Genomic DNA, 26165 nt, shown 5'->3' with positions numbered 1-26165 from the left:
CGGGTCTAGGAGAGTGCTCTACCAATGAACTACATCTGTAGCCATTAGCACGTCTTTAAAGACTCATGTTTATTTTACACGAGTGGTTTGCCTGCAGGCATGTATACCATGTGTATGCCTGATGCTGTGGAGGCCAGAAGAGGGCGTCAGGGCCTCTGAGGCTGGAGTTATAGGCAGCTGGGAGGTAAAAGGTTCACCTGTCCAGACTCCTTGGCAACATTCCTGATAATTCTTTGTTCTTAAATCTTAAAAGGCTTAAAAAAATCATGGCAATCTCACTATAGTACCCATTAAAAAAATTCTCTCATTTGAGTGATTCTCTTCCAACTATAATTTGATTTTTAGAATTATTAAACTCACACATTTTTACTGATTTTACAATTAGTTAAAGTATTAACATTTTCAAACTTAGGAAGCCTAGTAACTGCCTCTGAATGATTTTAAAACCAATCAATCTTTGCCACAAGCCCCATTCTGAGAATCTATATGCACATGACAAGTGTCAACTAAGACTCCATTAGAGCCCTCATTTTTCTTATCAGGATCCTCAAAACAGCTGCCTGATATCCATCTTCTTTGAGTGTTGGATCAGAAGTGTTGTTCATTCTTAATTCAGGCATGGTGGCATGTGCAGGCAGAATCACACATGAGTTCCAGGACAGGTTGGCCTATAACAAGTTCCAAACCACACCAAGACCCTGCCCCCTGCCCTTCCCACAACCCACCATAGTTTAAAAAAAAAAAAAAAATCGTTGTCCATAGATTTTGCTTGTTTGGCCAGGAAGAAAATAACAGGCTGGAGAATGTGTTTCTTCTAACTCAGCAAAGAATAAAAATGAGACACCTGGAAAAACTAAGGGCCTTTTGATTTGAAAAATGAACCCATAAACCAGCTTCTTTATACAGGGCAGTGTTGTAACTTCACTGTTGGTTCCAAATTCAACACAGTACAAAGCAAGGAAACATTTATTTACTACACTCACACAGTAATCATCAAGCATCCTGATGTTTGCCCAGGTAGCTTAAAATAGCAAATATTCAGTCCCCGCAGAAGAACTGTCTTCGGTTTTAAGCCAAGTCAAAGAACAGAAAGGAAAACTCATCACTGCTGAGCACTGGCGCTCAGGCTCCACTCTCGGATCTGGGACGAAGAAACACAATCCCAAGTCAGCTTCCTTTCTACTCGGCGTCACTCAGTTACCAGTCACGGAACACAAGCTAAGGTCCTAGCAGCTTATCTGAGACAAGTTTAACTAACTCTAAGATCACATGACTTGACAAGAAATGTACAAATGTTTGCTAAGAACTTACCGTTCTGTCAATCATTTTAAAGAGTCCATGAAATATACATAGCAGTATTTTTGTAACCAGAAACTACACTAATTAGACACATCATTTAGTTTGTTAAGTTCTACCTGAAAACATGCCATTTTAAGTAAAATCCTAAACACATAACTCTCAAGTTCTATGGTTTAACAATCAAGTCCTACTGAAGCAGCACAGATTTCCTTTCACAAGCGCAGGCCAGCAACAAGACAAGCTGCAGTCTGTCAAACAAGTCCCCAAGTTCTTCTCAAGAACACCAAGGAGTTGCCAGAGAGGTTACACAGTGGCCTTGATCTTTATTTTTCTTTACCTGGAATTCTACAAATTCTGAAATTGATCAATAGATTTATCTTGTTTAATAAACAGCACCAGTCGTGCCCACTGATACAATTCAAACCTGACTTTCTCAGTTCTCAAGTTTATTATGAAAACACTGCGGTGACTTGTGCAGTACATCATCTTACAGGAGGGAGACAGTTCTGTTCAAAACAACTCACCAGGTTTTCTGACAGTAACAAAGAACAACGCGGGGCCGAGATTTGAGAAGGGAGAAACTGAGTGCAGAGAAATCATACAATTAAATTAATAGTATCCCTGAAAGAACACAACAAGAGGGGAGGCCTTGGTACTCATTTAAAAATGTTCATTAAGCTCCAATGATTGTTTGCTATCCTCATCTACAGTCATGCTGAGTAAGCTACAGCTAAGTGGAAGTCAACTGGACTCACAGGTGTTAATGTTACATCCTAGATCTGCAGTCTCTCAAGAAAGCAAAAGTAACTACAAATAGCGCTATGCCAGAAACTGGATTCTTGACCAACAATGTCGCGTCAGCATGCAATGAACTGGTTCATTCTAAAGTGGTCACGGCTGTTGATGACAAGAGGCTTTGTATTTTATATGGCACATCTTTTGGTCCGTGTGGAAACAAGTTTGAATGTTAACTATTTCTGACACTTTGGAGTTACTGCTGCTCTTCCCGATTCCATTAGGTCAACAGACGGTGTTCATGGCAATACTGTACAAGGTTAAACTTTCATTACAGGAAGTAGTCTGGGGTACGACGAGTGACATGTGGCTCGCCTCTACGAGGTGCTGGATCGAACTGCAAGCTGAAAAGCAAAATACGATTTCACTGTTTTTATGAAGACACTCATGTATTTATTAAAATTAAGATCTTCTGTTTTTCAATTTTTATGGTCTATTCCCTATCCAGTTTCAATATATTTTAAAAGAATAGAATCCAACTTTAATAGAGCTAGGTATACTGGGGCACAGCTCTAACATCAGCACTTGGCAGGCAGAGGCCCCAGTGGATCGATAGAGCTCTGGGCTGACTAAAACCATATAGCAAAATCTGTTTCAAGTTGCTGGTTTATTTTGGGGTCAGGGACTGCTGCTCACACATGGTTAGTTTTAATTTTTTTTTTTTTGGTTCTTTTTTTTCGGAGCTGGGGACCGAACCCAGGGCCTTGCGCTTCCTAGGTAAGCGCTCTACCACTGAGCTAAATCCCCAGCCCCGGTTAGTTTTAATTGTTAATCTGACACAGAGAATCATCATCTGGGAACAGTTCCAACTGAGGACTAGACTTATCTAAATCAGGTTAACCTGTGAGCATGTGTGTGGAAGACTGTCTTACCAGGTTCGGGAACACCAAGCCCGCTGTGGCTGTTACCATTCCCTAGGCGGGGAGCCCTGACCTGTTTACCTGTTTAAGAATGAAGAAGGCTAAGGGAACAGCAGCAGCAGCAGCAGCATGCAAGGGCGCACACACACACCAGCTTTGCCTTTTGGTTTTGAGTCATGGCTTCTTTTTTTTTTTTTCGGAGCTGGGGACCGAACCCAGGGCCTTGCGCTTACTAGGCAAGCGCTCTACCACTGAGCTAAATCCCCAACCCGAGTCATGGCTTCTTGATAAAGCCACTGGAACTCTATAGAAACCCCCCTGTCTCAGGTGGAATGTAGTATTACATCTAGGCTGTGGATGTTATTTGAGGAGCACTTTTAGTTCCAGCCTCAACCTCCCTCAAGGGTGGACTATAAACTAGGACTATAGGCTGAACAACTGTTCCCCTATTCCTACATTGTTTTCAGACACAAGGATGTCCTTAACTTTGCAACCCTCTTGCCTTTGCCTCAGTCTCCCAAACGCTAAGATTATAGCTTTGAACATGGGTTATAACTGTACTTCAAAAAGAGCCAACTTTAGTCTGCAAGGTTACTTTTTCACACATTGGGGCCCCTTCTATAGTAAGATCACTTAAAGTAAAAATATGTGTTTAAAAGTTGGAAGATCGATGAGTGTAGTAGCATAGGTCTTTTGTACTAGCAACTGGGAGGCAGATGGATCTCTGTGAGTTCAAGGCCAGCCTGGTCTACACATTGAATTCCAGGACAATCAGAGCTATATAGAGACCCTGTTACAAACAAACAAAAAATTGAAGACCTGGTAATTCATACCAGGCTCCAATCAAGAGAAACTAGTTTCTGTTATGTGTAGATCCATTCCCACAAAAATTTAGTCAAAAGTCAACCAGTGCTCTGGTTTAAGCAGAGTTGGACAACACAGAGCTAGCTCAGAGCAGATACTTACAAAGAATACTTAAGAGTGTCATCAAGTTCCATGATTGCAGCTTGGTTACCACAACGATAGCAATAGTTTGGAGCACTGAAAATTGTTACTACATTCCGGTCATGGCACCAGTTATATCCCTATAAAAAAAGAGACAGAAAAAAAATTACCTACTTACCCACATAGGTGTTGCTAAAAATAAATTTTTTTTGTTTTATGTAAGTACACTGTTACCGTCTTCAGATACACCAGAAGAGGGCATCGGATCCCATTACAGATGGTTGTGAGCCACCATGTGGTTGCTGAGAATTGAACTCAGGACCTCTGGAAGAGCAGCCAGTGCTAAGCCATCTTTCCAGCTCCATTTTTGTTTTGTCTTGTCTTGTTTTAAGCATTTAAAAACAAACCAGGAATGGTGGCAAACACCTTCAATCTCAGAAGGCAGGTGAATCTCTAGTTTGAGGCCAGCTTAGTTTACATGGAGACCAACCAAATCATCTTAAATATTATCCATCAAATGCAACTATAAATAAACTCGTCTCTCACTGACATGACCTTGTGATGGTTTGCATATGCTTGGCCCAAAGAGTGGCATTAGTAGAAGGTGTGGACTGGTTCAAGTAGGGGTGCCACTCACTGTGGCTTTAAGACCCTCATCCTAGCTACCTAGAAGCCAGTATTCTAGAAGCAGCCTTCAGATGAAGGTATAGAATTCTCAGCTCCTCCTGCAACATGCCTGCCTAGATGCTGTCATGTTCCTGTCTTGATGATAATGGACTGAACCTCTGGACCTATAAACCAGCCTCAATGAAATGTTGTCCTTGTAAAAGTTGCCTTGGCCATGGTGTCTGCAGAGCAGTAAAACCCTAGCTAAGACAGACCTTAAACTTGGTTTTAAAATGAACTGTTCTTGGAGATAGGGTCTCACTTTGCAGTCTAGGCTGGTCTGGATTACAAGGCAGTTTGGCTGCAGCCTTACCAACCAACCAACCAACCAGCAAACTAGCTAACTAATGAACCAACAAGGCATTCACCACTGTGCTTGGCTGACCACCAGTACTGGCAACAAACTCTAGCACAAGAGATTGCCCACCGCCATAGTTTGAATGTTCCATTTCCTCATTCTCAAAGTATGGTAGCCAATGTTTCAAGGTAAGAACCCTACCAGAGCAAAGGCTTCTTTTAAATCACATACAAGCCAGTTATCCAAAGAACATCAACATTTTAATCTTTCTTTTCCTACACAGAGACATACTAGATAAATGTGGAACAAGCCACCACAATATACTATACCCTTCTCCATGGCTCCACATCTTCACCCTCTCATCATCACATCATTAAGTCCCCTGAGTTATTAAGAACCTGAAGAAACAGTAAGTGGATGCCCACTATCAACCACAGACCTGACTTTCATTTGACTTAAGAGGGTTTAGCTCAGTGGCTGACTCTTCAGGAATAAAGAATATCTCACTGACGGTAACAGAAAGGAACTCCTTTCCTTCAGGTACCACAAGTAATTTGACAGGTTTCAAGAAAAGAACATACCTCCATCACCAGCTGGTGAGCTCTGGACACCAACGTGAGGCCATTGGCATGATTAAATGTCTCAGAAATATCTTGGCCAAAGGTATAACCAGCTCCCCGAGGAGATATCCCCCAGCCACCACGGTCATCTGGATCTGACCACAGCAAGTCACACATTGGACCCTAAAAGGCAGGTACACGTTATAAACTGACTTCCAAATGTGGAAATCTTCATTTGATAATTCACCAGAAGCAACAACACTCTACAAAATCACATTCTGAGTATGCCTGCTGAACACAGCTTGAATTTTGCAGTTAGGGCATCTCTGAAATGAAAAGCAATTCCCACAAGGCACAGCGCGCTCAACAGCTTGTCTCATCTGCCTGTGTATCCAAATTTCATTACTAGACAGATGGGTAGTGGTGATGACAAGGAAATCTTCTTAATTTTAATGAGCAATGGTAAGGGGCTGATGTAATTTCATTTTGAAAACACTAGTCAACATATGATAAATTATGCTATAACTAAATAATTTTTGTTCTTCCTAAAGAGTTTCTGAGAATTTATCAAAGTCATACCTCATGAGGAACTTCTTGTAGGCGATCAAGTGCTCGGATGTGATCCAGTGTGTCTATGGATGGTGAAAGACCACCATGTAGACAGAAGATCTAAAAAGATTGATTACAAATGGTGACAATACCGAAAATCTTTGGACTACACTTTAGCAGGAACCCCCAAATTTTAGCTACATCAGTTCTAAGCTCTCCGCTTCACTGAGGATGGAACTCTGAAGAACTGGCTGTTGTTCTGTCCCAATCCCAACTACCAATTGTGTCTTCTTGTTCCTGACCAACCATCATCACTTGAGGTTCCTTCGACAAAGTGTTTCTCTAGCTACCCAGTCCCTCCAGAGACTGACAGTCATCCGCATACTCAGGGCTGGCAAACAATCCCTTATATCTCCCAGATCCCTCTGCAAACGCCCCCAAGGCTGAACGGACTACATTTTCCACCCCCATGATCCTATCCTGACAGTTCAGCACATAGAAAAAAGATTATCAGTTTTACTAAAAAGTATCCCAAAGGGATACAGATGTCACTATGGAAAACTGGTGCCTGCTAAACGCCAAGAGAGCAGATGACTGGAGAAAGGACACCAGCAGTGAGTTTTATGGTACACACACCTGCCCATCCACCAAGGCAGTGAGAGGAAGGTAGTCAAAAAGGTCTGTGAAGTATTTCCAAACATTTGCATTTCCGTATTTCCTTAAACACTCATCGTAGAAACCATAAACTTGTGTGATCTGTCTGCTCTCGTGATTCCCTCGGAGTATGGTGATACGCTCTCGGTAACGAACCTAAGGAAAACGAACCACAGATGCTAGTTCTTGAAGGAAAAAAAAAAGGCAATAGACATTTCATAAAACTATAGGGGAATCCAGAGTTCCAATTGAGAGGAAAAGGAGGGATTAAGAAGTACATATCTCTAAACTTCGATGAACTGAAATTAGATTATAAGCTTTTTTAAAATTAATTAAAGCCAAGGATCTGTTTTGATGCATTTGTTCAGACACCACTTAAGATCGGACAACCGTTCCCAGTGTTCATTTGCTAAGGCTGCCATTAGTCTTAGAGCGGGCTCATACACTACAGGGGTGCTTGTCCTCCATGGTGTCAGCAGAGCTGGGATCTTCTTCATTTATAGACAGCTGCTTTCTCCATGTAGTCTCCCATCTTCTTCCCTATGTTCATGCACACCTGGAGGCCAGAGGACAAACTTGGGTGCCATCCTCAGAAATGGCCACCTACCTCCTTAGAGACAGTGTCTCACTGGCCTGGAGCTCATTAGACTAAGCTAGCTGATCAGTGAGTGTCAGGATTCCTGTCTCTGCCTCCTTAGGGCTAGAATTATAGATGGACAGTCACACTCTGGTGTACAGGGAATTAGGATTTGGGGTTATGACATTTAGGAAGACAACCATGCATGCATTCTTAGTCCTTGGCACATAGAGTATGTTGTTGTTGTTTGTTTTTTGAGACAGGGTCTCACCATAGAGTCTTGGCTGATGAGTGCTTTCTACGTTGGATCAGACTACCACTGAACTAAGAGATCAGCTAGGTATATGAAGTAGTATTATGACCTCTTAAAGGGAGCCCTTTCCTTCCACCGAGTGGATGACGCTGAGCTTCTTTCAGGGTATCTGGAGTCATTGCACAAACTGCCCACCATCTACTCAGAACTCTCCACTTAATAATTCGATGCAACTCAGATACTAATCAAAGACAGTTCTGGCTGAAACTGCTTCTCTAATATTAATCACTGACAGCAAGTTTCTTGTTCAGAATATTCTGTGATAAAAATGAGAATGTTGCCTAGAAAAGGGTATAGAGGGGGTTGGGGGTTTAGCTCAGTGGTAGAGCGCTTGCCTAGCAGACGCAAGGCCCTGGGTTCGGTCCCCAGCTCCGGAAAAAAAAAAAGGGTATAGCTTTTCCCTCCTGAGGTAAAGCCAAGTAACACTTTAAGGCAGATGCTATTAGGTGATGTGTAATGCCTGCAAATTACTCCATGAGAACAAACTATTTAGTTTTTTGCTCACTCTGGACATTTAAATCAAATTCTTTTTCTAATATTAAAGGCAATATATTTTCTTCACAGAAATGTGATCCTTTCCTCTTAATTCTTCCTCAGTAGAATTCTCACAGGACTGTCAAATGATACAACCAGCATGGCTGGTTACACCCTCCTAATACGTCAAGGCAGCTGCTACAGCACTTCCATAGCCAATGTACCAAACTAAAACTTCTATTTGGTCGGGCTGCTAACACTTAAAAAAACCCAGGTTGGGGCTGGAGAGGTGGTTCAGTGGTTAAGAGCACTGACTGCTCTTCCAGAGGTCATGAGTGCAATTCCCAGCAACCACATGGTGGCTCACAACCATCTGTAATGGGATCTGGTGCCCTCTTCTGGCCTGCAGTAACATATGCAGGCAGAATGCTGTACATAAAATAAATAAATAAATCTTAAAAAAAAAACAACAACAACAACAACAAAAAAAAACAAAAAAAAAACAAAAAACAAAAAACAAAAACAACCCAGGTGGACATAGTAGTGCACACTTTTAATCACAGCACTTGTAAGACAGAGGCAAGCTATGAACCCTGAGTTTGAGACTAGCTTGGTCTACATAGTGAGTTTCAGGACAGCCAGAGCTATGCATTGAGGTTGTTTCAAACAAACAAACAAACTAACTAACTCACTCCTGTGGTATCCCATTGCACTGTGTTCTGAACCATCTTCCTAGCTCCAAATGCAGACGTGGACACATTATTTTGCATTCCTAAATGTGGAAATTTGTTCTAAAATTAAGATTCAGATGAATCTATAAATCATGGTAGGAGAAGAACATCTCAGCTCTTACCCAGTTCAAAAGGCCCAAACAAAAAAAGTAAACTTACCTTAAGAGCTACAAGCAGTGTAACTGTTTCAACTGAGTAATATCCTCTGTCCACATAGTCTCCCATAAACAAGTAATTTGTATCTGGTGATTTACCACCAATTCTAAAGAGTTCCATGAGGTCATGAAATTGCCCATGCACATCTCCACACACAGTGACTGGACATCGAACCTCCTGAACATTAGATTCTTTTGTCAGGATTTCTTTAGCCTGCAGATGAAGAAAAAATAAAGCAATACATTAAATGGCACAAACAAAGATGTTTCTGTTCAAGAAACAGAACCTGTAAAATATGCAACACAAGAATGATATCAACATTTTTAATTAAATTATATTTATTTTTAAAAGGTTTATTTATGTTATCATGAGTACACTTGTTTTCAAACACACCAGAAGAGGGCAGCAGATCCCATTACAGATGGTTGTGAGCCACCATATGGTTGGTTGCTAGGAATTGAACTCAGGACCTCTGGAAGAATAGTTAGTGCTCTTAACTGTTAAGCTATCTCTCCAGCCCCATCATTTTTAATTTTAAAAATTACACTTTGTGCGCACTATGTGGGTTCTAGTAATCAAATCCAGGTTCTCAGGTTTGCTGGCAAGGGACTTAGTCATCTCACTAGCCAACTGGCTATATATGGTTACACTCTATCCATTAGCTACCTTATAGTGGACATCTAGAGACTATGTACCAAGATTACATTCAGCGATCATCATCAATTTGTAAAGGCTATCAAATTTCCATCTCAATAGAATAATGAAGACATCAGTAGCATCCACACAAGATCAAGGAAAATGAACAAGACCTGGGCTGAGATGACTCACTGGCTGCGATTTCAAAGTCAATTCTCAGCACCTATATGGTTGCTCACACCTATCTGTAGTTCTAGGTGATCCAATAGCTACTCTGGCCTTTAAGAGCACTGCACAGAAGTGGCACAGAGAAATACATACAGGTAAGTAAATTAATTTAAAGGAGGGGGAGAAAAAGAGCACCTAATGCTAGCTGCTCAGGCTTTCAGGGTTCCTGGTCTTGGATTTTTTTGGAGGTTAAGACATTTAATCCCTCCCCCCATTTCATTCTATTTCTTTATAAAGAAATATAAAGTTCTCATCTTAAAATATCCAATGTAGCATACATACATTCTAGGCTGCTACATTTAGAAACTATCGTTCAGTCAACAGACAACTATGTATGCTAAAAATGTATGCTAGAAGACAATTCTATTTTATACCATCTGAGTGATTCCACCCCGTGCTAGACACTGGTGTGCCAAACGGGTCATTCCCACGGCAAAGAAGATAAAGGCTGTAGTTGGGAGAAAAAAGAGAACAGACTGAACAAACAAGACCGAGTATGAGGAAGGAAAGGCAGACCATTTTAATTAGATATGCAACCAATTGCCCATACTGAACTTTAGCTATCCTATACATAATTCCAGCAGTGAGGGCCGGCCTGGACGATTACTTATGGAGATCCTCTGTCAAAAGTAACATCCAAACCCCACTTAGAGAAAAAAGATGCCTACTGGTAACAATTTAACATTAGCACAGTTTAAGATGAAGGAAACCTGAGTTACACGTTTGAGACACAGGTCTCTCTGCTTTATTCCCTAAAGCTGCAATCTTTGAAAATGGAGTCTGTCAGTAATACTGAAGGGCTCCCCCACCCCCAATCTACCCATACTATCCTAAATACAATCATGTTGAAGAGTTACTATTTTTTACTCTCCAAAGATTTTGGGGAGCCTATTTCTAGATATCCTCCAAGATTAGAAGACTATTTTCAATTTAAAAGAAATACTTCTTAGCCAAAAAGGATGTATTTGTTTTTAAAAGGCACACACAACACTAAATATCCCTATAAATCACAACCATTTTCGAGGTGAAATAACCACCAGTGGCATTTTGTGGTGTTTTCTCCAACTTTAAACCTGTCACACATGTTGCTTACAGAAACTAGTAGTTTCCTTTGCCTCTAGAACTAACGTCTTTGGCAGCCTACTTTTTAAACAAACATGCCTCTCCCAGTTCTTTTTTTTTTTTCCGGAGCTGGGGACCGAACCCAGGGCCTTGCACTTCCTAGGCAAGCGCTCTACCACTGAGCTAAATCCCCAACCCCACCTCTCCCAGTTCTTAATGCAGATTCAGACCCCATTGAATTCTTGGTGAATATAGAGATTCCCTAACTACAGTCAAAGGAGGTGTACAATGAGGTCACAGCAATATGTCTCCTAGGATTTGTTCCTACACGTACCATCTAGAGCTCTATTCTCAGGAGCAGATACTTACTCATGTTGTCCAGTAAATTGCATGTTTAACGTCAGCACTATCATAGTGAAAATGAAAAGAATGAGCATTATGGGAAAGTCTTTAACTTCTAAATCCGGGAAAGTTAAGACCAGCAAGATGGCTTAGAGGATAAAAGTGCTTACCACTAACTCCAATAATCTGAATTTGATCAAAACAGCAAATTAAGGGGTTGGGGATTTAGCTCAGTGGTAGAGTGCTTGCCTAGGAAGCACAAGGCCCTGGGTTTGGTCCCCAGCTCCGAAAAAAAAAAAAAGAACAAAAAAAAAAAAAAACAAAAAAAAAACAAAAAAACAAAACAAAAAAAAACCCAGCAAATTAAAAAAAAAATTTAAACAGTAAGTAAATTTGAGAAAGTCAGTTAGGTCTTTCTCTTCCTGCCCTGGCCAAATTTCAGAAAACAGTAATGATTTAACATAGGAAAAAGTAGTGGTATATATCAGATGTAATCAAGCCATCTATTAAAAAAGTTTTAACAGGGGCTGGAGAGCTGGCTTAGCAGTAAAGGAGTTTTGCTACCAAACCTGATGATGTACTTGCACACTTTAATAACATATGGCTTTAAAAAAAAAAAAAAAAGGAGATTTTTATGTGGCCGGAGAGATCATTTCAGTAATGGTTAAAGAGCGTCAGCTGCTCTTCTAGGATCCAGGTTCAATTCCCAGAACCCCACACGGCAGCTTTCAACTGTTTCTAACTCCAGTTCCAAGTGACCCAATACCTCATACAGACATACATGCAGGCAAAATGCCAATGCGCATTAAAAAGAAAAAAAAACTTTGTGTATTTTTATGTGTTTGTATGCCACATATGTATAAATATCCACAGAAACCAAAAGAGGGCATCAAATCTACTGAAATTAAAGTCACATCACAGGTGGCTGTGAGCCACCAGACATAGACAATGAGAGCTGAATCAGAGCCTCTGGAAGAGCAACAAGTGTTCTTAATTGCTGAGCCATCTCTTTAGTGCTAGATACACAAAAACAAAAGAGCAAACTTACAAAGAATTGGCTTTATATGTGATTTTTATATCTTGTCAATTTGTCAACACTAAGATCACTTTAAATGTCAAGACAATAAAGGCTATAGAGATACTACTGTGCACTGAAAACTAAGAGACATGAGTCCGAGGGCTGGACTGAAGAACCTTCATGATCTTTCAAACCTTTACACTATGTATGTATGTATGTATGTATGTATGTATGTATGTATGTATGTTTGTTTGTTTGTTTGTTTGTTTGTTTGTTTTTTAGAGACAGGGTTTCTGTGTAGCCTTGGCTGTCCTGAAACTCCCTTGGTAGACTAACCAGGCTTGCCTTAAACTCAAGATATCTGCCTGCCTCTACCTCCTGAGTGGTGCCCAGCAGTTTTATTTATTTTGTTAAGTCAAGGTCTCTCTATGTATACCAGGCTGGCCTCCAATTCAGCCTTTGCTCAGTACTGAGATTAAGAGTAAGAACTACCCCACCCAGCCTCTACAGACCTTAATGGAACCAACCACAGACAGACTGTAGGCCTTCATCAATCTGCTTTCAAAGTTGGATATAATACAACTTTTAATTTGGTAGAACTTTTCAAAATAATTTGATTAGTGTTATAACACTGGAGTGTTTAAAATGGTCCATTTTCACACTACCATTTTTACTCTTGTACCTAAAGCAAAAGAAAGCATTTTTAAAAAAATTATCACATTTACGTAGTAGAAGCAGAGGGGGGAGACACACTTGTGAGTCATGGTAAGCATGCATTCAACACTCAATGTATGGAAGTCTCTCTTCCCATCATGTGTTGCCTGGGATCAAAGTAGGCAGCCAGGCTTCGTAACTGACACCTTAAACCTCTGAGCCACCTCACTGAACCCCCTTTTGCTTCCACCAAAACATTTTGCCCAGGCTGGTGTGGTGATGCAGACACTGAGGGGGAGGCAGATGGATCTCTGTGATTCTGGTCTATTTAACTATTCCAAGGCAGTCAGAGCTACATAGTAGAGACCCTGTGTGGAAAAACAAAACCCCAGCCTTCAAATTTCTCTGCTGATAACACTTACAATAACAAACAGAGAAATGAACACAACAAACCCCTTTAATCCTAACATTTGGGAGGCAGAGGCAGGTGAACTTCTGAGTTTGAGGACAGTTTCAGAACAGCTGGGGCTACACAGAGAAACCTTAACAAACAAACAAACAAACACAAAAATAAAACAAAACCCATAAAGTTTAAAAAAATAATGTAATTTAGTACCATAACAATTGAGTCATCAGAACCCTTCTGAAATTCAAATAACAAAGATTGAACATTCAATTCCAAGAAAAAAAATTAATAGAACTCCCTATAATAAGGTTAAAACTAGAAACAGTCTATTAAACAAGACCTTATTGTCAGCCTGCTATACGTTACCTATAGACTGGATATTCTTAAATATGGGCCACTCCAACCATCAAATAAGATGACAGAAAAGCAGGCTTGTTTGTGTGAAGTAGACCTTGTAACCCATCCAGGGCAGATTGTTCAAAGACAATAATTTAAAAACAAAACAAAGCAAACAAATAAAATAAAACCCCGACCACATACTCATCATTTCTTTGATAGGCAGATAGTTTTGTCATTTCTAGTTAACTTATACTATAGAAAAGGTCACCCTCTTTCCTAAATACTTAGCCGAGGACTGAAAAGATGGCTCAGTGGTTAAGACTGCTCTTCCCGAAGTTCTGAGTTAATTCCCAGCAACCATATGGTAGCCACAACCATCTGTAATGGGATCTGAGGCCCTCTGTTGGTGTGTCTGAAGACAGTGACAGTGTATTCACATAAAATAAATAAATCTTTAAGACTGGCTGACTTAGAAGCACATGACCCCAACTCCAGCTATTCATCAAAATGACAAGGAAAGCAACAGAACTTGTTCTTGCCATCCCAGAAACCAAATCCAGGGCTTTGAAAACAAAAAGGCAGTGCTGAGATATCCACAACCATGTGGATCTCTCACCTTCCCCTACCTTCCAGCAGCCCACGAAGATATAGTTTTTATAGGTAGCCAAACACCCTCAGAACAGCCCCAAAGAAGGAGCAAGCATGCACACAGTAGACCACCATTATCAAGCTCTCCTTAACACACTTGTGCTCCTTATGGACACCAAGGCCCAACTAAGCAGTAAATCCGAAACTGGGCCAAACCCCCACCAAGGGAAAGCTATGCTCGGCTGCCTCATAACCAAGATATGCTCTGGAGGGAAATTCAATACAGCTCACTGGACGGTCAATAATATGCTTTATTATAGACATTCTGTATTTCTCAGATTCTGCCCTTGGGCAGTCTCTAGAAGGAGACATTAACCATCAATCACGTAAAAAAGCTAACATTAGTTTTAATGTTTGTCAGGGCAAGATAACTCAGCAGGTAAGGGTTTTTGTTGCCAAGCCTGGGAAAACCCAATTCAACCTCTGGGCCCCATTTGGCAGAGGTAGAGAACCAACTTCTACCTTCAATGCCCTATAAACAAAACTTTCTTTCTTGGTTCCAAAAGCTGTGCTGGGAATTAAAGGTAAGCATCACCACACAGCTGAAACTTTACTATTATTTAGAGTGAAAAGTTAAACTAGTAAGTCTGTGTAGAGGTATGCCATGAAGACAAAATTCAGCAGTGAAGGCCTAAGGTGCTGACCAACTAACTGAACACAAAACAGAAGTACAACCAGATCTGCAGAGCCTTTGTGAACTCAACTTCCCAAGTACCCCTATCCAGGTAAACTACTGGGGCAGTCTGGAGCCAAAGCTGCAGCCTTTTGCTCTGTCCCGACACAAGGGTAAGATATCTGCAAGATAATCATTAACCAGAAAACATAAAATATGGACTTAAAAAACCTCCACCTATAAACAGGAAGGAGAGAGGATGGAGGAGCAACCAGCTAACTGGTCAACTAGTTCAAATATCCAGGACTCAGACACATACTCTCTCCACTGTGTTCACCCTTCCAATATAGAACCCAACTTTATAAATAAGTAAAAAACCTGGCTGAAGAGATAGCTCAGCAGTTAAGAGGGATGACTGCTCTTCCAGAGGTCCTGAGTTCAATTCCCAGCAACCACATGGTGGCTCACAACCATCTGTAATGGGGTCTGATGTCCTGTTCCAATGTGTCTGAAGACAGCTACAGTGTATTCATATATGTAAAATAAACAAATTAAAAAAATAAATACATAGGGGTGGAGAGATGGCTCAGTGGTCAAGAACACTGACTACTTTTCCAGAGGTTCTGAGTTCAATCCCCAGCAACTCCATGGTGTCTCACATCTATAATGGGATCCAATGCCCTCTTCTGGTGTGTCTGAAGACATAGACAGTATACTCACATACATAAAATTAAAAGGGGCTGGAGAGATGGCTCAGCAGTTAAGAGCACTGAATGCTCTTCCAGAGGTCCTGAGTTCAAATCCCAGCAACCACATGGTGGCTCACAACCATCTATAATGGGATCTGATGCCCTCTTCTGGCGTGTCTGAAGACAGCTACAGTGTACTTAATAAATAAATATATCTTTTAAAAAATTTCAAAAATACATAAAAATAAATAGGTAAAACCACTGTACTGTGAAGAAATGAAGCAGTTGATCCCAGATTGTTGAAGTCACCTCTCACCCCCATAACTGGCAGTTTTCTAGCTCTCTCTTCTTCCCCCTACCCCACTCCTATAAAGAAAGCTATTTAAACAATGACACCACCAACAAAACATTCCCCCTCCTAAACCCAGTTCAGCCCACAGCAAAGGAATAAGAGGATGGCTTTTCCAAAGACGATTTCTTATTTTTTTTAAAGGAAATAAGAACGAACGAACGAAAGAGAATGAACATCATAGTAGCAACAAAGTGCTGCTGGTCCCCTCACAAGACTCAACGTGCAATTCTGTGCTTACTTCTACACACTAAAAGGATACTTCACTGTTAACTGACATGACACAAATGTTGATTTATCAGACAATATAGAAATGAATGTTGTCACACTTATTCCTATAGGATGGGTCACTCCCTCTTTCTGCGGCTGGGTTTTGTGAGGGCCAGGCAGGTGCTATATGGCTGAACTATACATCCCTAGCTTTCTCTTCATTTGAGACAGGGTCTCAGGCTGGTATTGAACATGCAAATCCTTCTGCCTCACCTCTGAATAGTTGGGACTCTAAAGGGCCCATTATTCTTGCTACCACACAAGATCCACCTTCATGGTAAGTAGTTAGACAGAATTATGAACTTTCAGCAGAGAGCAGGGAGGACGTAAGAACCAGCATGTGAACATAGTTCTCATTCAGTTAATCCTAGATGCCACATCACTCTGTCAGCAGCACACGGAACACACTCACAGGTATGTGGAGGTTTTGGAGATTAAAAGAATAGCATTTTATAAATGCCTATGGTAAAAAAAAAATCAACAAAACACCTACCTTTATTAGAATGTTTTATAATTTATATTATGTGACAAATAAAATGCCCTATGATTTTCATCACACCTAATCTTATCTGAGGGACAAATGAAGCTAGCCACATGAAAATGAAAGAATCACTGTTTTCAGGAGAGGTGGGACAACACTATATGACATGAATGGAGCCCGGCAGCAGCAGGAACACAATGCTTCAGTTTACAGAATCACCAAGTATGCGGTTTATGCCGGACCAATCTACATGCAATCTACATGCACCTTTCTCCCTTACTACCTCAACAGGGCTCTGAAAGCAAGACGGGGGCGTTGGGATTAGAAGTCATTACCCCAAGGAACCTAACTCCAGACACTTAACCTTTCCAAGTCCTTGTTTTGTATCTACAAACAACAGTAACCATGCCCAAGTATAAGGAAAACAATCTAGCATGCCTCTCCCGCATGTCCTTAATATTTTAACTACTGCTATGGAAACAGCCAAACAGCCTTTTAAATTAATAAATATATTACTTTATATAAGAACTTAATCTTGGTAGTGGGAGAGATGGCTCAGCAGTTTAGAGCACTTGTTCTTGCAAAGGACCTGAGTTTTATTTCAAGTACCCACTTGGTGGCTTACAACCATCCATAATTCCTATCAACCTCCAAGAGGACCAGGCATGCACATGGTGCACATACATAGACACAGGCAAAATAAATCTTAAAAAGAAAAGAGAGAATGCAAACTTGGTCAAAAGTTTAGCTTAACAATGAGTGGTGATGACACATGTCCTTAATCCCAGCACTTAGGAAACAGGCAGGTAGATCTTTGAGTTCAAGGCCAGCCTGGTCTATAGAGTGAGTTCCAGGACAGTCAGGGAAAAACCCTGTCTCATTAATAAACAAACAAACAAACAAACAAACCAACCAACCAACCAACCAGCTTATCAAATCAATAACAAGAAGTTTCCTTTTTCCATTCTCAAGTAACAAATGTTTAAACTAAATGACCTCATAGTGTCTGTCTATATTTGAGGCAGGACCTCTCTAATGTAACCCTGGCTATCCTCTAGCACAAAGATCTGCCTACCTGTTTCCCAAGTCCTGGCCGACCTAGAGCTTACTATATAGATTAGATTGGCCTTGAACTCACGGAAGTTCATCTGCCTCTTGGCCATCCTCCTGCATCAGCTTCTAGAGTGCTGGGAATTATAAGCACACATGACCATACTCAGCAAGTTGGTAGATTTACTCGTCTCAATCTGTCAATGGAACTGTGCCTAAGATGGAACTGCATGGGCTCACCCAAAACCCCAGCAAGGTGCACACACAGTAGGCCATCTTTATTTCTAATGAGTCAGCAACATGAAAACCACGCTCACCACTGTTATGATGCAGTTTGGACCCCCCCCCCCCCAGCTGAGGACCGAACCCAGGGCCTTGCACTCGCTAGGCAAGCGCTCTACCACTGAGCTAAATCCCCAAACCCCAGTTTGGATCTTTTCTGCTTGGAAGCAACACTGCTACTGTTGACATGCATACATTAAAATCCTAACATGTATACATATTGAGAAAAAGAGATCTAAGCTGACTAGCCTCACATCTGAGTTTCAGGAAGATGTGAAAATGCTGTTAAACTTCAGCCCTCACCCCATCTCAGAATGTAGTGTCTTAGAGTTCTCCCAAAGCAAACCTACTTGAGGGTCAGTGTCCTACTCATTTCCATAGTTTAGTTTCCTGTTGGGAATAAAGACACTCCAGCAAAAATAACTTTCAGCAGCTAGTTTAGTCTTGTTTTTTCCATCCTGAGACAGGGTTCTCTGTTTAGCCCTTGCTATCCCTGAACTTGGTCTGTAGATTAGAGATTCCCCTGAATGCTGGAATTAAAGGGGCACACCACTATGCCTGGCTTCAAGAGACAGGTTTTAGTTCACAGCCCTAGTTCATCACAGCAGGGAATTTGAGGGAGGTGCTCACATCACCTCATCAGAAACACAGCAATGAAGGCATGCATGCTTACACTGTTACATTTACTTGTGTGTATGCCTCAGAGGACAACCTGAAGTACATTCTTTCCACCATGTAGGTTCTATAAGGAAAGGGTCAAACTCAGGGCACTGGAGACTTTTCCCATAGGGATATTCCTTCACCCTCCACCCTTACACGGTTGAATACCCCTCCCTCCCATCTAGGGAATGGTGCCATCTACAGTGGGTGTATCTTCCCATCTCAACATAAATGAAGATGCTCCTAAAACATGCTCAGAGGCCAACCTGACTTAGATGAACATTCCTGAGACTTCCTATCCAGGTGACTCTAGAGCAGGTCTCTGGGGAGCCTGAACGACCTTTTCACACGGGCCACATACTGGATATACTGCACACTAGATATCCACAATTCAGAACAGCAGCAAAATTACAGTTATGAGGTAGCAACAAAATAGTTTTACGGATGGGGGTCACCGTAACACAACATGAGGAACTGTATTAAAGGGTCACAGCATTAGGAAGGCTGAGAACCACTGTTCTTTGAGTATCAATTTGACAATGCCAGCCTAGTCTTTCCAACTATGTTAAAAAGTTCCCTGAGAAAATGTACCAGGTATTCTTCATTGTTTTCTGGGTGCCTTCATAAGAGCATACAATCTTGGAGTATGTGTTTTAACTATCTTTAAGTACAGAAACGAGGACTACTCAGTTGGGAAAGGAAAAGTAATGGTGTCTGGGTCTAACAGTCCAATGAGTGGTCACACAAATGACTAGTCATCCAAGGTTCACATAAAGCCCTACACTCCGAGTCAGCAATTAGAGACTAAGACCTGGCAATATTTACTAAGTAATTTTTTAAAAAGCCTTATTTCTAAACCTTAAAAATACCAACCTTGGGGCTGGGGATTTAGCTCAGTGGTAGAGCGCTTACCTAGGAAGCGCAAGGCCCTGGGTTCGGTCCCCAGCTCCGAGAAAAAAAAAAAAAAAAAAAAAAAAACCAACCTTGTTTGATGTGTGAGAAACAAAGATCAAAACACTAGAGATTCAAGTGGGACATTTGAATGGTATAGCGCACACACGTAATCCCAGCACTTGGGAAGCAGGGATAAAAGGAATGTCACAAGTTCAAAGCTACCCTGGCTACATAACCAGTACCAGGGCAGCCAGATACTTGGGAGAGAAGGAGGGAAGGGATAAACCTACATTTGGCTTAAACCTCAATCGTTCTCAGCATTTTCTGAAAAACTGTGTCATCAGAAAATATTCAAACTCAAGAATCTCCTTTTTACACCAAACCACAAAGAAATGAGCATTCTTTGTGCTCCAAAAATTCTTCCTGCTAACACAAATTACTAACATAATCCTTAATTCTCCACTAAAATTAGATGTTAAATTAACTCTGAAAAGAGAAGCTAAAATGGAGACGAACATTTTTCTAGTAGAAAACTGCACTAATTAAGACTTCAAAAATACAACATGACCCGGCAGCTGAACAACTCGCTTCCCCAATTCTTGGGGGAAACCAAAGGAATGAGATAACCTGAGATACTATCACTTCCAGGAGTGGACTAAACATCATGTCTGAAATAGAAAAATCGGCCAATATGGGGATTTCTACTACTGCTTGTAGTCACAAAAATACAATCCAAGAAACTTTTGCAACCAGAGAGGATAAAAAATTTGACTCTCTTCCCGTTTGTGTTGCTCATTCTAAAAATAAATGGCTCCATGCCAAGTACTTACACACAGAAGGGTTTCACACTACCCAATTTGAGTCAGCATATACATCATAAATTAAAGTGACACTGGATTTCCAATCCCAAAGCTCTTCATGTAGTATGACTCACCAAATCCTCCATTTGTCCAACTATGAAAACTTTATATTCCTCTCTTCACTACCACTATGACCTTCGTAGAAACTGGGTTACTGACTACCTTCATAATCGTTAAACACACACTTTAAACAGGGCTCTGAGGAAGCCGACGTGTGGAAAACCACACGAAAGCGATGTGACCTTTTTCCACAGGCGCTGGGGTCTGGCCTACAAGCCCGCCTGTGGGGGACCCTCAGGGCAGCGCCCGCTCCATGAAGCAAGCCGGAGTGCAAGCGCAATGCCTTTATTCCAGGAGTCCGGAACCCGTTCCCGGGCGCAAAGTACTGCCAGTCCTTGGCCGGGCCACGAAGGGTCCGGACCGCCCCGCTTCCCAGTGCCGGGCCGGGCCCGGCCCGGCGGCTCCGAAGCCCGGAGTCCGGCGCGCGGCGCCATTTTAGGCCGCGGTGGCGGCGCCATCCAATCAGCGCGCGGGAGGCGGGGGGCGCCGGGTCCCTTGCGAGTCGCCGCAGGCAGCGCCGGGCGCCGGTCTGCTAGATTCGAGGGGTCTGGTCTCCGTGCCGCCATGTTGCACCGTCCCCGCGGCCTCCTAATAGGAAGGCCCGGGCAGAGGCCGCACCTGGGCCTAGAGCAGCTCACCTTCTCGCAGAGGCTCTTGACCTGGGACTCGGAGAGCTGCTTGCACTCGTTCAGCTGCTCGATCCACTGGTCCAGCTCCTTGGTGAACAACTTCTCGTCCATGATGCCGCCCGCCCGAACCGGCTGCCGCTCTGCGCTGCTCCCGCGCCGCCGCCCGCACCCGGGCCACACGCACACGCCGCCGCCGCTCCCCGGGGTGCTTCCTGCGGCCCCAGGCGGCTGCTGGGCGCTGGCGCCGGCCCGCTGGCTCGCTCCGCAGTGCTCGGCCGCCGGCCGCTGTGCCTCCTCCTCCGCTCGCCCTAGCTCGGGACTCGGCTTTCTGTAATGGCGGCCGCCCGGCGTGGTGACGTCACGCCGGCGTCAGGGAGCCGCGGGGAGGGCGACGGAGTGGGGCCGGGACCCAGAGCTGCGCACTGTGGAGCCCAGGCGCAGGCGCAGCGAAGCTGACTGCCAAAGGAAGTGGCTTCGCTTTTGGGGCGTGGTCCTCCCGCGGGGAGGGTGGCGGGGGGGAAGGGAAGAAGCGAGTCGGAGCAAGCGCAGTGCTGGAAGCGGCGTACCCCGGTATTCCTGGAGCCCCAGGCTCAGCAGGGCGCCTGCGCAGACTTGGCGCATGAGCAGTCCGTGTAGGTGAGGTCTGGCTCCCTTTGACCTGTTGTTTCTGGAAGGCCGCTGGATGATACTTCTCAGATGTGGCCCGGGGTCTGGCAGCCTGATGACTAAAAGCAACCTTAAGGCGCTTTGTCCAGCAGCCATGGGAACCGCAAGGGAGCCCCACATCTTTGGGGACAAGAACCGACTCTTAGTGGCAGGCTGCCTGGAGTGACCTTCTCCACCTCTGGCCATTGCAGGCTCCTATAATTAGGTCATTCGTAGGCGAAGGAAGGTTTACCTGCTGGGATGTGTCGCCCGTGCACCTGACACCCCCAGCACACACCTGTCCCTGCACGATGGCGGGGCCGAAGTAGGCCTTCGATCCTGGCCTCATCCCAAGCCTAGCTTCCTCTCATGTGGCCTTCTGCACCCCTAGTGTGCACTTTCCTCCGAGTCCTGTGCCCACTGGAAACAATCTTGTCCTGCTTTCTAGAAGAACAAGCCAGGGCTGTGTTCTGATGCTGGTAGAAGCAACTACTGCGTGGTCTGTAAAGGAAGCTGATATTCTTAAGGATCGGCCTTTGACCTGGTTATAAATCTCTTCTGGGGCTTGTGAAACGTGTTCACACTGCACTGTCTGCATTTGAAGAGATACTTAGCTGTACAGAGCGTCAACTCTTGACCAGATTGGATGCTTAGGGGATAGAGGGGTTATGCAGCAAAAAGGGGCTGCTGCCCAGGTGGAGCTTGAACTTTCCTGGCTGGAAATGGAATGGATGGAATACACTGGTTTCCTCCATAGTTTGAGAGGTATAGAAGCCAAAGGATAGTTATCCATGAAGGTCAAGGCAAGAGCTGATCTAGCTCTACTGTGGGAAAGTCAAGCCTGTCACACACTGGAGAAGACACAGCTCAGAGGGTTCAGAAGACACCCTGACCCACAAGCTTTAGATGGCCTCAGTGGCCCCATCCACAAATGGCACTGATGAGAATCCTCTTTTATCCAGGACAACCTGCTTGGCCAGAAGAACTGGCTTGACCAATTCTGCTGTCTCTAGTGGGTACCTCCCACTAGTGTTCCGGAAGAAAGTACCTGAGATCTACTCTTCCAGAAGCCTCCTTACATACTTGTTCAGCCAGTCCTTTCAGCTCAAATTCTGACTCTGGTTTGCATCGAACAACTCCAAATAAAAAACAGGAGTAAGAGTTGAGACTGTGCGAGATGAATAAAGAAATGACTGTTTGGTGCCCATAGTTAAAGCCATGTTCACTGTGCTGCCTTGCCTTATTCTTCTCCATTGCCCTGTACTCAGCAAGAACTGGTCCTGTCTGGAAGGGAAGGAAGAAGGCAGGCTCACACAAAAGGGGAGAGGCTTCTTCAAGATACTGGTCAGGACGGAGAACTTCATACTGCCAAGGTCTCAACCAGAGTCACACAGCTACTAAAATACAGAAGAGGATCAGTAGTCATCCCTCTGCCTGCATTTTTTCACCTGCAAAGACAGGGCTGATGCTATTTTGGCAGATTGAAAAGTACTAACCGCCCACTGTATATGCTAAGGTTCTATAATGAAGGTTCTTCTAAAGTGCTAGCTCTCGGCAGGCTCTCCTTGCTGGTGGCATTAATTTCTCCTGATGCAGGTTACTTGGCTCATCACCCTCACAAAATGGAGGGAAGATATAATTATATGTACTTAGATATCCTGCCAAACAATTAAATGCTGCAACTTCTTAAGGAATGACTTCTAGGAAGCTCTTATTAGCATTCGGGCAGTAGAGTGAGGCATACCGGATCATAAACAATACAGAACTATGCTAATCAGGATGTCTTTTCCCTTATCAGAAACCCCAAATGCTCTCACACTGTGTAGAACTTCAATATAATAAATGGATCTGAAAGTTGGGTCTTAACCAATTTGACCCAACTGACTCAATTTGAGAGCTGATGAATACTTGGAACAAAAGTTTTAAAATGGCCTGGAGTGTTACCTCATGTCTGTAATATCAGCACAAAGGAAGATAAGGCAGGAGGATTGCTTCCATCTCAAGAGCAGCATGGGCCACACAATGAGTCTAAGGCAAGTGGGGTTAGTGTTTAAAACCCTGTCTTGAGGGGTTGGAAATTTGGCTCAGTGGTAGAGCGCTTGCCTAGCAAGTGCAATGCCCTGGGTTCGGTCCCCAGCTCCGAAAAAAAGAAAAGGAAAAAAAAAAAAAAACCCTGTCTTGAAAGCCAAAAGATAACTTAAAAAGAAAAAGAATTATCCTTTTAACTTCTACACAAAACCAAAAGAGTTCTTAAGACAACGTTGAGGACCATTGCTCAGATGACAAATCTGGGTACAGTGAGTCTGTTGCCCAGGATGTTTAAACATAGCTATAAATAAAAGACATCTGACAATGGGGCGGGGTAGGAGGAGGATAACCTGGAGCAAATAGCTTTATAATAGGCACTCTTAACCAAGATATTACATCGACATTAAACATGGAGGACTGAGCTGTACTTTGCCAGCATTCTAACTAAAATTAGTTTTGTTGTTGATCCCTCTCGTTCTCTGACTGAAGCCAATGGTCACAGAAAGCAGAGGAATGTGAGAAATGTCGATGGGCTTGGGTTTGAATCCCTGTTTTGTAGATGCCAAGCCAGGGAGGACATCCTTCCCTCCCTCCCAACCCCCGCTCTCTCTTTCCCTTCCTTCATTCCTTTTTCTTTCTTTCAATAAGATCTCACTGTGTAGACTAGGCTGGCCCACAACTCACAGAGCTGTGCCTGCCTCTGCTTCTGAGGGCTGGGATTAGAGGCATAGCCACCACACCCAGTATCATATATATAAATATGCCACATGTAAGTATATAAAAATGCATGTAATAATATATAAAACAGATTAAAATATATTATAATTAAACAAACATTAGATAGTATATAAAATAATACATCATTAAAACATTGTTAATAATATATAAATATATGATTATATGTATTTGGGTTTTTCAAGACAGGGTTTCTCAGTGTAGCCCTGGCTTTCCAGAATTAGCTCTGCCTATTGCCCATTAAAGTCCCTCAGGTATATAAAAACATCATGTATGATCAAATCATAGAAGGAAATGAAGATGGCAGAGGAAATTCAAGCAAAGAGAAGTAGAAATAGAACAAAAGAGACTCCCTCTCTTCCCTCATCACCAGGAGACCTGTTGTATGGTGACAGTTACTTAGGAATAAATCCAAGAATTAATACATTTTGTCAGGCTCATGTTCCTGTTAGCTCTGAATCCTGTATCTAAAAAGAGCAGCACACCTAAAAAGGATAATATGTTCTTTGCACCTACGTCTCCTATGCCTCAGAAACTCCAGCCAACAACCTGACTGGGCCTGCTCAGGAGAAAAAGCCTGCAGTGCTCTGGCCAACTGGGCCTGCCCAGCCACCCACCAGCTTTCTGCATTCCACATATCCAAGGCTACCTCTACCCTTGATGTCTAGCTCTTCCTTTTTGTACTTTTCGGGTGATGGGGAGTTCATGTGCCTTTTCACTAGGCTTAGAGCTTCATGGATATGGCCGAAGTCTTGTGGCCAGGAACTTTGTCACAGATACACTATTGACTGACCTTCCTCCCAGCTTCTGTCATTTGACTAAAGAGAGGAAGGATCACGTCCCTGCCTGATGCCCATGACGTCCAGGCTGTTCTCAGTTACAGAGGGAAACTGCACAGGAAAAGAAAGGCAAAGTTCACCATCCAGAAGGCAGGACAAACCTCCAACACTGCCACCAGTTCTGCAGTTCCTGAGTACTGTCCTAAGTCTATTTATGACACACATGGCTATTTATAGTGCAGAAATACATTATAAAACAATACGTATATCTGGGTGTGGTGGAACACACCTGTTTACCAAGCACTCAGGAAGCTAAGGCAGTGGGATTGAGAGCTTGAAGCCAACCTGGGCTGCATAGTGAGACTCTGTCTCAAAGCAAACAAACAAAACAACCACCACTTTATGATAGCTTTATAGAGCATCTTTATAAATACCTGCTCCCAAGAGACACCAGCAAGCTACAGAAGAGGGGGCAATAGTTGAGTGACATTTTTTTTTTTTTGCTTCTTTTTTTCGGAGCTGGGGACCGAACCCAGGGCCTTGCGCTTCCTAGGCAAGCGCTCTACCACTGAGCTAAATCCCCAACCCCTGTTGAGTGACATTTTTAAGTCTGTACTAATTTGTGTAATTCGGTAGTGAATATATATTGCCTCTAGGATTGGGAAAAGAAAGCATCCAGGAGATCTGAGTAAATGGAGCATTTCTTAGGAGAGTCATAGGTTCAAAGAACTCATAGCTAGGGGCCAGAGAGATGGCTCAGTGAGTTAAGGCACTGGCCACCAAGCCTGATAACCTGAATTTGATCCTGGTGTCCAATGACAAAAGGAGAGAACTGATTTCCTGAAGGTTGTCCTCTGAACACGTGTGATGAGACGTGTGCATATACACACATGTAGTAAAAGTAAAATGTAAAGAAGAAACAAAACCCCAT

At 42.9% G+C, this 26165-nt stretch overlaps 1 protein-coding gene across 5 annotated transcripts; it reads right to left on the bottom strand.

Moving 5' to 3' along the window:
• Positions 1-1602: 1602 nt before the first annotated feature.
• On the bottom strand, positions 1603-23858 carry Ppp2ca (protein phosphatase 2 catalytic subunit alpha). Of its 5 annotated transcripts, XM_063268417.1 has the most exons (8): positions 21057-23858; positions 10116-10189; positions 8881-9090; positions 6609-6782; positions 6003-6092; positions 5445-5606; positions 3921-4039; positions 1603-2438 (listed from the first exon to the last, which is right to left on the bottom strand). In XM_063268417.1, exons 2-8 carry the CDS (start codon positions 10164-10166, stop codon positions 2366-2368), a joined length of 879 nt encoding a protein of 292 aa, XP_063124487.1. In that variant the 5' UTR covers positions 10167-10189; positions 21057-23858; the 3' UTR covers positions 1603-2365. The 5 variants fall into 5 exon arrangements, with proteins under 5 accessions (XP_063124487.1, NP_058735.1, XP_063124488.1 ...); NM_017039.2 differs by lacking the exon at positions 10116-10189 and having other exon boundaries at positions 21057-21355; XM_063268418.1 differs by lacking the exons at positions 10116-10189; positions 21057-23858 and adding an exon at positions 20433-20832.
• Between the last annotated feature and the right edge of the window lie 2307 nt (positions 23859-26165).

Source organism: Rattus norvegicus, chromosome 10, assembly GCF_036323735.1.
Source record: "Rattus norvegicus strain BN/NHsdMcwi chromosome 10, GRCr8, whole genome shotgun sequence".
Lineage (NCBI taxonomy): Eukaryota > Metazoa > Chordata > Mammalia > Rodentia > Muridae > Rattus > Rattus norvegicus.
This window is presented reverse-complemented; position numbering and strand designations above follow the sequence as displayed.